Below are 10,069 nucleotides of genomic sequence, written 5' to 3'. Positions count from 1 at the left end.
ATGGCTTTTTCATAGCGTTTTTTCTCTCCCATAGACTTCTATTGGAGGAAAAACGCCAAGATTTCTTGCAAAAAACGCCAGAGTGTCAACATGCTGCGATTTTGAAAAACGGCCACAGAGCCCAAAAAAGCAGAAAAACGCCAAAGAGGACTGAAAAAACGCCAAACAGAAAAACGCCAAGTGGAAATGGCATTTTGCAATTTCCTATTGAATTACAGCTAACATCTGGCTGCAGCCGTTTTTCACAAAAAAAACGCCAGGTGGCGCTATTGGCGTTTTTATAGGCGTTTTTAGCAAAAAAAACCAAGTGGAAATCTAGCCTTAAGGTTAATAAAAAACAGGTTACAGCAAGTGTGTGTGTGTACTCTCATTTAAAGAGGAAAAAATAACTATGACTTTGGTTAGAGGGCAATGACAATTTTATCTTCAACACACATTTGAACAAAATGTTATTTATTTTGTTAGTTATTTGAATTTGTATTTGATCCGTTATACACCAGTGAGTTGTTCCATTACTTTTAATTTAAGAGATATTGCCTTGTTCATGAGTAGTGCTAAATCCAGCAAATTGAAGCTAAGTATTGTAAGCAACATTTTTACACTAAAACCATTATAACCACAAAATGTATACTGTTTCCATTTGACCCTGTAAAGTAAATTTAGTTGTTTAAAGATATGATCACACTCAGTGTGGAGTTAGCTATCTTGAGGGACAGTGTTAGGGAACTTCTGTGGATTGCATGCTGTAATGCTTTTTCTTTGTTGTTTAAGTTAATCAGCAGCAGCAAATTACGCCCCCTAAATCTTCGAGATACTGAATGCTGATGAAAATGTGCAGTGCTCCACATGTTTGTGTCCATATACTGATGGTGAATATGCTGTACTGTACAAGACTACTTATCTGCATATTGATAGCATGGATGCTGAATGAGGCTGAATGATTCTTTAGAAATGTCTGATACACATATTCAAAGCATGCTGTGTGTATTGTAGTGCATACTATCAATGCTGTTAAAAAATAATTTCTAGGTAAGGTTCCTCAGAGAAAATATTTATGTTAGATACTGCACTAGGCCTGTTCCCGGGCATCTCCCCAGGCCAATAGGATGGGTTTGTTGCAGGGTACAGCATGGTATGGTGGCTGTGCTTGCTAGGCATAGTGGTCCTTATGACATATATGCCAGTTGGAGAGATCTGACATCTCCATTGTAACTAGCCTATTAAACATTGGTATACTTGGGATCTGCCCAGGGCCGGCCCTATAATGGGGCAGACTGGGGCAATTGCCCCAGGCGGCACTTTAGAAGGGGCGGCACTTTGCCGCCCCAAGCGCTTTTTTTTGAAGCGGAGGAGAGAGAGAGGGGCACCGAGTGGTTTTCGCTTACCCGCTCGGCGCCCCTCTCTCTCTCTCCTCTGCGGTGAGTCTCCCTGTTCGGTCCCGGCTCGTAATGCAGAGCGCCGGAAGTGACGTCAATTTCCGGCGCTCAGCATTACAAGCCGGCACCGTGGCAGAGCAGGGAGACTCGCCGCAGGACTGTTTAAAGGTAAGTACCGGGGGGTAGATAATGGCGTCGGCGAAGTTTAAAATGCCGCCGTTTTAAACTTCGCCCCAAGCGGCGTTAAGTCTTCGGCCGGGCTTGGATCTGCCCCCAGTTTTGAAGCAGAGGGGTTGCCATCCTTGGACTTGCCAGGCTAGACCTCTATGCACTGCTTGTTTTCATAAGCTGCTTAAATTGAACATGGGAATCTCTTGTTAAGCTTGTAATGCACTTTATATAATCATTAGTGATATGCAACTAAGAAGGGGCTGTCTTTATTTACTGATGGACACATAACCCATTCTTTCTAGTACATGAGGTTGTAAGGGACATAAACCACTAAATGAAAACCCATTAAATAAAGACATACACACTGCTTTTGGATAAATCAGGCCGTGGCTTTTATTTAGTTTCACCAATATAACAACAACCATAAACTGTAACTTCTTAAACTCTGTAACCAATATAATATAAATAAACACAAGCCCTTGGCACAAGCCCAGAGCACCATATAAACACTTTTACCTTGCCAACCGCCCTGAAAGCCAGCCAGCATATCAATATTTCCAGTTCACCCCATAATAAATAGGGTAACTTTACCCGGATAAAAGCCACGACAAATAAGAATATATAAAAATTATATACGGGTGGGTGGGAGGTCGCATCTTCACCAACTCTTCCATGTTGATTCTTCAGCTCACCACTTCGTTACCGCTCACCAGACTCTACGGTCAGTGTGGTAATCGCTCAGCGGATCGCCAGGTAAGTGAAATCTCCCCTCAGAACGCACCTATTTATAGGTGCAATTCCCGCCCTTTAGCGCAGTGCGAGGCACCCACGCAGGCACCAAAAGGCAGCACGAGCCACTCTAAAAGAGTGGCAAGGCGCTAGCGCAGGCGCAGATTAATTTAAAGTTATATAAGCCCTATTTTTTTTTTTTTACATATATAACAGCTAACCTGACCTTTCCATGACCTATCTGCCTAACCTGCACATACCCTAAATTAACCCTAACTTGTCCCCACAACCTCATGTCAGCCTGCCCTATTTGTTCAGGCTTTATCATACACGCTTGATTGCATAGCACATATAAAGTTCTAATCTTTAGAAACTCACATAAACAATTGTTGTTTAGCATGCTACACATGTTGAATCATACCCTGTGGGATCTTCTTAACCCAACTTGCTGGTGGAAACTAGCAGCCTTGATATCACTGTTTTATTACTGTCCCAAAGGTAAACATACTAAAATAACACTAATCAGAGCTTGTTTAAGTTTAAAAAGGATGTTACCATCTATTTATATAATGTCACTAAGGTAGTAAAACAAAAGGAAAACAGCAAAATCCCCTGTGTAGCACGAGTTTACTTGATAAATGAGACACGCAACAATTGCATGACCAAAAAGCTAAACACACTGCATAATGAATCCTGTGGGTCACATTCTTAACCACTGCTAAAATTATAGAACTCACCAGAGTGACTAATTAAAAACATATTGGTAATGTGATTTACATCAGAGACACTTACATCTAATCCTACCTTTATGAATTCTTTGCAGGAGTTGTTAGCATATTGAGTGGGACCCGCTCTTTTTTCAGGAGTATACTGTTATATTATCAACTTTCAACATTGTCATTAGCTTAATCCAGAATGATAAAGCAAATGGGAATCTAAAATCAAATGACTACTGTACGTGACCTCTTATTTTACATCCATGCTCCAAGCCAAATCGAGAAAACCTTTTTGACAATGTGAAACATCTTTTTCGTTATTACCGTTAACATGCTGTGTATAGAATTATTATAATTATAATAGCAATTTTATAACCAATTTTGTAATTGCAATTACAGAATTAGCATCTTGTTGAGCAAAATTAAGTCAGGCAGTATTTAAAAGTACACAAATGTCTTAACTAGTTGCTAAAGTTTAAAGATAGTGTGTTTCACAAATATTCACTAATAATCATAGTGTTAAACCATCTAACATTGATTTAAATAATATAAAATGTAAAACATCATTGTTCCTGATGTAGAGACTCAAACCCTAATCAGTCCTTGATCTTGTCTTAAATTTATGATAGCTGTATGCCTATGCCACATATTTTGAAATTTCCTAACCACATTACCCTCCATCACTTCTGATGTAAGGCTGTTCCATTTACATTACATCCTCTCAGTAAAGTAAGAAAACTATACGTATTGATATCTGTTAGTATGGATTGATATGTTTGCAATCAACATACAGTGATACGTTTGTTGCTCGAAGTCAGATGAAATGACTTGCTGAGACATACATAATTCCAACGGGTGTAACTTCTTTTCAGCCAATAGCAATGATTCGTGTGGTTTCTCATGTACCCTTAAACAGTTTAAAAGACCAGCAGATGCTCCCATTCAGCACTCGTCTTCAGCTTTCAATTACAGTCAGCCACTACCTCCCAATTGCCAAAATGACTCTGAGCAGCAGCGAGAGGTCCGCAATTGTTTCACTCTGGGGCAAGATCGCTCCTAACGCCAGTGCCCTTGGAGCTGAAGCTTTGGAGAGGTAATTATAGTAGGATATTTATATTTCTATTTTACTAGGCTGTAAAAATCAGTGATGAATAGTTAAATTATTAGTTTTCATTAGGTGTATCGGAATAATTCTATGGAGTTTGCCACTATAATTTAATGGCAGGTCTAATCAATAGAGTGCAATTAGTATTTGAAAAGTGAAAAAGCACCATAATTTAAAAAAGTGAAATAGTGTTAATTATGTGAAGTGTCAAAGATAAACTACTCCAGGAAGGAGAGGTGAGGGCTGTCACATTTAGATACATGCAGCTACTATATTTTGAGAAAAGGCTGGTGAAAATAATAGTGTTTTCATCTCTCTTCTAGACTTTTCCTGAGCTTCCCTCAGACCAAGACATACTTCAGCCATTTTGACCTGAGCCATGGCTCTGCTGATCTCCTTAACCATGGTGGAAAAGTTGTGAATGCCCTGGGAGAGGCCGCAAAGCACCTTGACAGCCTTTCAGGCTCCCTGTCAACCCTCAGTGACCTGCATGCCTACAACCTGAGAGTGGATCCAGGAAACTTCAAGGTGAGCAATCAATTTTTGCATTTATGTATCATTGAACTAATTAATTACTGTCATTACATAATATGACATGGCTCAGTTATGTCCCATTAATAAAAAGTGGTGCTAGCACATTATATATGTACAGGCATACAGCCGATAAAGTTTAAAGTGGAGTGTAAATGTATTCTGAATATTTGTTGCATCCTCTCTATAGTTGCTGTCTCAAACTATCCAAGTGACTCTGGCTGCTCACTTCCCTGAAGACTTCACACCCTCAGTCCAGGCTGCCTGGGACAAATTTATTGCTGAAGTAGCTGCTGTCTTGACCTCCAAGTACAGATAAAAACATCAAGACTAGATGAATACATCTGCGATGACACCAACTTATGGGAGTTTTACTGGAAATTATGTGCATACGTTTTTCTCCAGAACTGTAACACTATAAGAATGTGTTATACTTATGTCACAATATAAAATAAGATTCCAGTTGTGAAAAATAAAAAAATACTTTTTATTCCACTTTGCATCCACTGTTAATATGGACCCTATTTATCAAATACAAATCTGGTTTCAATTAAATCTTTCTGCTGAGTGCATAATTATTTTTATAGTTAGTTCTGATGAATGTAGTAGATCAAGTGGTTGTATCATGAGATTTAATATATACAATGCAGTATTAACAATCATCTTGTAGAGACCCATAATCAGTATCCCTTTTTACATATTTGGGCAAATTGTTACTTTTAAATGATGGTGTGACAGAGACAGAGCCGGCCTCAAGTGTTCTGGCGCCCTGTGCGGACTACTCCTCTGGCGCCCCCTTCTCACTACCCCCCCTGCCCCTTCAAACTACCCCTCCTCCTCTGCCCCTTCAGGGGCCTCACTTACCTTGTTGCTGGAGTCCTGCAGTGGGAGCGGGAGGCATCCATCTTCTCGCTCTGCCGCGGTGCCGGCATTTCATGTTGAGCGCCGGAATAGTCCGGCGCTCAACATGAGATGCTGGCACCGCGACAGAGTCACGGAGAGTGAGGGGCACCGAGCGGGTGCTGAAAACTTCACGAGCAACCGCTCGGCGCCCCTGCCCGGGACTTAAATTAAAGCATCGGGGTTTTTTTTTGTTTTTTTTTAAACTTTATTTAACATGAATGATGTTAAATAAAGTTTAAAAAAAAACCCCAATGTTTTAATTTAAGTGCCGGGCAGGCGCCCCTGCTGCCATGGCGCCCTAAGGCCAGCCCTGGACAGAGACCCATACTCAGACTGAGTAGCTCGCCGTAGAGATCTTCTTTGCCGTGAATGTTCAGTTGCTCAAGGGTTAATCCTCTATAATTTTCCCTCCAAGCACTGGTGGATATTTACTGTAGGGGTAAAACAGAACCCACTTTATTGAGGACAGCACTGATATTTATACACCAAAACGTGATAGTGTTTGGGGTTTAATCACGCACAATGGCAGTCTCTATTGATCTGGGTTACTTTTACAAAAACTTTTTAGCACAGAAATTATAGCTCCCTTTGTAGAAACTTATCCCTGCTTTTCACAACCAGTAAAGCTCAAGACAAAGGGATAAACATTTTAATTTGGTAACAAAAAGAAATTGGGAAAGGTATTTTGTAGAACTGTACAGATACACAAGGTCAGACTAGCTGAGGTCATACGTGACAGCCTCTATGAACTGGGTCACCTATGAACTGGGTTATCATATCCCAGTGAGCTGTATATGCAACACTTAATAAGGTCAGCATTGAGGCTTTGCACAGAACTCCATACTCATAGTTCACAAGTGCTTTGGCATTTGGGAGCTTGTCCCAGTATTTTTACTGTCCTAAGACAAGTCCCAGGAAAATGGCAGTTGCAGGCCTGCTGGGGAGATCACAGGTTTTCCTCTGGCCCAAAATTAAGAGAGTGTGAGGTCTGTGTTTGTATATTATGGTAAGTATGTCTAATGGCAAGCAAACATGTGGATGCAAGGGCAAGTCTAAATCAGGATGTGTAAAGGCAAGTGTGAATGTGCAAGTGTATGTATGTATGTATGTATGTATGTATGCATGGGCGGGTGTGAATGCTTATGGGCAGGCATCTGTAAGCATAAACTATATATATATATATATATATATGTATTCTGACAGTATATTCATTACTATTACTGTTTGGGACTAAATGATATAGAATGAATAAAGGGTGCTTTGAGATGAGGCCATTGTGGGTACAATCTAGGTTCTTGGTAAGTCTTGTAAATGCAATCTGGGTCTGTGTCTGTGTGTAATCTGGGTGCTGGGACAAGTCCTGTGATCGCAGTCTGGGTGCTAGGGCAAGTCCTTATCTACATACACCAATCAACAGGCCCGGACTGGCCATCGGGCACACCGGGCATTTGCCCGGTGGGCCGGGCCACGGCAGGGCCGCATTGACTTTAGGGGCTGATGGAGCTGCAGCTCCAGGCCCCTAACCTACCTACGGCCGCAGTAACGCAGGGCATAAGGGGCACCTGCCCCTTAAGCCCGCCGCAACTGCGACCGGGTCCGCCACTCTAAGGGGCCGGGAAGTCCCCACCAAGGCCGGCCTTACGGGTCTGCGGCCGCACAGGGTTTAAATTTAAACATCGGGTTTTTTTTTAACTTTATTTAACATCCTCCATGTTAAATAAAGTTTTTTTTAACTTTATTTAACATGGAGGATGTTAAATAAAGTTGAAACCCCCCCCCCCCCGATGTTTTAATTTAAACCCTGTGCGGCCGCAGACCCCTAAGGCCGGCCCTGGTGGGGGCTTCCCGGCCTCTTAGAGCAGGGCGCCACACTCCAGGGGGCGCGACGGGGGGCGGTCCGCACCGGGTGCCGCTCATCAGTGGCTGCCAACTTGCGGCACCCGGCACTCCTCCAGAGACGGACAGTAATGTCCGCCGCTGGAGGAGCAGGCTCGCAAGGGAGCGGTATCGGAGGTCTTTAACAGACCTCCGGTTCCCTTGAGTGATTTTAAGCCGGGTTCAACCCGGCTTAAAATCACTCAAGGGAGCCGGAGGTCTGTTAAAGACCTCCGATACCGGTCCCTTGTGATCTGCGCGGCAACAGCTGTTGTGCGCCGGGGTTTGCTGTCAGATCCCGGCGCACAACACTGAAGCCGCGCCCGGTGACCCGGAAGAAGACAGAGAAGACAGAAGAACTGAAGAAGAGGAGGAAAAGGAGCTGTAAGGAGAAAAGATGAAAGGTAGGAAAACATTCAGTGAGAGTGGATTGGTGTATATATATATATATATATATATGTGTGGATTGGTGTATATATGTGTGGATTGGTGTATATATGTGTGGATTGGTATATATGTGTGGATTGGTATATATGTGTTGATTAGTATATATGTGTTGATTAGTATATATGTGTGGATTGGTGTATATGTGTGGATTGGTGTATATATGTGTTGATTGGTATATATGTGTGGATTGGTGTATGTGTGGATTGGTATGTGTGTGGATTGGTGTATATGTGTGGATTGGTGTATATGTGTGGATTGGTGTATATGTGTGGATTGGTATATATGTGTGGATTGGTATACGTGTGGATTGGTATACGTGTGGATTGGTATATATGCGTGGATTGGTATATGCGTGGATTGGTATATATGTGTGGATTGGTATATGTGTGGATTGGTATATGTGTGTGGATTGGTATATATGTGTGTGGATTGGTATATATGTGTGGATTGGTATGTGTGTGTGGATTGGTATATATGTGTGGATTGGTGTATATGTGTGGATTGCTATATGTATGTGGATTGGTATATGTGTGTGGATTGGTATATATGTGTGGCTTGGTATACGTGTGGATTGGTGTGTGTGTGGATTGGTATACGTGTGGATTGGTATACGTGTGGATTGGTAAGTGTGTGAGAGTGATGGGTGTTATGCTGTACCATTTCCAATGTCTTTTTCATGATCTAATTATGCTCTAAAAGTACATCATAACTCCCATCACTCTATACTATTCCATACAATGGCAGAGCTGGGAGGCAGAGGCCTTGCACCCCCACCACAGGACTCCTGAAAGGTAAGTGAACTTCAAAGAGGGAGAGGGTAGATAGTTAGGAGGGGGTAGTTGCGGCAGGCTTAAGGGGCTCTGCGTTAATGCGGCCATATAGGACCAGTCAGTCCAGTCCTGACTGGACCTATTTTAAGGTGGGGGCCTGGAGCTGCAGCTCCATCAGCCCCTAAGTCAATCCTGCCCTGGCACAGGCGCGGTCGCAGTTGCTGCTTGCTCCGGCAACAAGGTAAGTAGGGTGAGGGAGGGGGGTGCAGTGAGAAGGGGCAGAGGGGGGTTAGATAGTGAGAAAGTGAGAAAGGGGGAGAGGGGATAGATAGAGGCGGTACATATTGAGAAGTGGGGAAGGGGGTTACATAGTGAAAAGGGGGAACATAGTGAGAAGAGGCAGATAAGATGAAAAGAGGGGGTAGTGTGAATGCGAATGAGAATGAATGAATAAATGTGTGGATGAATTGTGTGAATGCGTATGACAATGAATTCATGTGAGGATGAATTGCTTGAATGATTTGTGAGACTGCATTAATGAATGTGTTAATGATTTGTGTGAATGATTAAATGCAAAGATGGTACGGGTGGGCTTTAACAATAAATAAATAAATAAATATGGGCTGCTCAGGCTTAAATGCCCGGGCCTATTTTTTGTCCCAGTCCGGGCCTGCCAATCAACCATAGCATTATGACTACTTGCCTAATATTGTGTAGTTCCTTCGTTTGCCACCAAAGCAGCCCTGACCCATCGAGGCATGGACTCCACTAGGACGTTGGCAGCAGGTCCTTTAAGTCTTGTGAGTCGCGAGGTGGGGACTTCACGCATGCATCCTGTTGCCATGTGTTCTCCAGGTAAGCGACACACATGCACCCGGCCATCCACTTAAAAGAAAATGTGATTCATCAGACCGGTTCTTATGCTCATGTGCCCATTGTAGGTGCTTTTGGCAGTGGACAGGGGTCAGCATGGGCACCTTAACTGGTCTGTGGCGCCACAGCCCCATATGTAACAACCTGGGATGCACTGTGTGTTCTGACACCTTTCTATCAGAACCAACATTAACATTTTCAGCAATTTGAGCTACAGTAGCTCATCTACAGATCAGGAACACACCATAAGATTTATTGGTTGATGGCAGACGAGCCCCCTGCTGGCGACCAATAGAGTCGCTTGTACAGACTTTTAAAATCTTGGTGCCGCAACTTGGCCGGAGGAGGCCACTGGTCTCCACACTCCAAGAGTTAAAGGTCCGTAAGAACGACCAACAGAGTCGCTTGTATGGACCTTTAACTCTTAGAGTGGGGTGACCATGTTCTCCTCAGGCCAAGTTATGCCATCCATTGGTTGATGCCAGGGGAGGCCCCTGCAGGCAACCAATAGAGTCGCTTGCACAACCCTTTAACTACTGACGGGGAACTTGGCCTGTCTCCTCGCTCCAAGAG

General features: G+C 43.1%; 1 protein-coding gene across 1 annotated transcript; it reads left to right on the top strand.

The window, feature by feature from the left end:
* The first annotated feature begins 3,974 nt into the window (after positions 1–3,974).
* LOC128472494 (hemoglobin subunit alpha-3-like) lies at positions 3,975–5,123 on the top strand. The gene is made up of 3 exons (XM_053454369.1): positions 3,975–4,085; positions 4,421–4,625; positions 4,819–5,123. The coding sequence occupies exons 1-3, from the start codon at positions 3,991–3,993 to the stop codon at positions 4,945–4,947; spliced, it is 429 nt and encodes a 142-aa protein (XP_053310344.1). The 5' UTR covers positions 3,975–3,990; the 3' UTR covers positions 4,948–5,123.
* The last annotated feature ends 4,946 nt before the right edge of the window (positions 5,124–10,069 follow it).

Source organism: Spea bombifrons, chromosome 2 (genome assembly GCF_027358695.1).
Source record: "Spea bombifrons isolate aSpeBom1 chromosome 2, aSpeBom1.2.pri, whole genome shotgun sequence".
Lineage (NCBI taxonomy): Eukaryota > Metazoa > Chordata > Amphibia > Anura > Pelobatidae > Spea > Spea bombifrons.
This window is presented reverse-complemented; position numbering and strand designations above follow the sequence as displayed.

Bases quoted from the DNA above. Each gene is read 5' to 3' on its own strand.
- LOC128472494 (XM_053454369.1), top strand. From the start codon at position 3,991: ATGACTCTGAGCAGCAGCGAGAGGTCCGCAATTGTTTCACTCTGGGGC. The intron at 4,086-4,420 runs GTAATTATAGTA...TCTCTCTTCTAG, and splicing joins GGAGCTGAAGCTTTGGAGAG to ACTTTTCCTGAGCTTCCCTC. The intron at 4,626-4,818 runs GTGAGCAATCAA...TCCTCTCTATAG, and splicing joins TGGATCCAGGAAACTTCAAG to TTGCTGTCTCAAACTATCCA.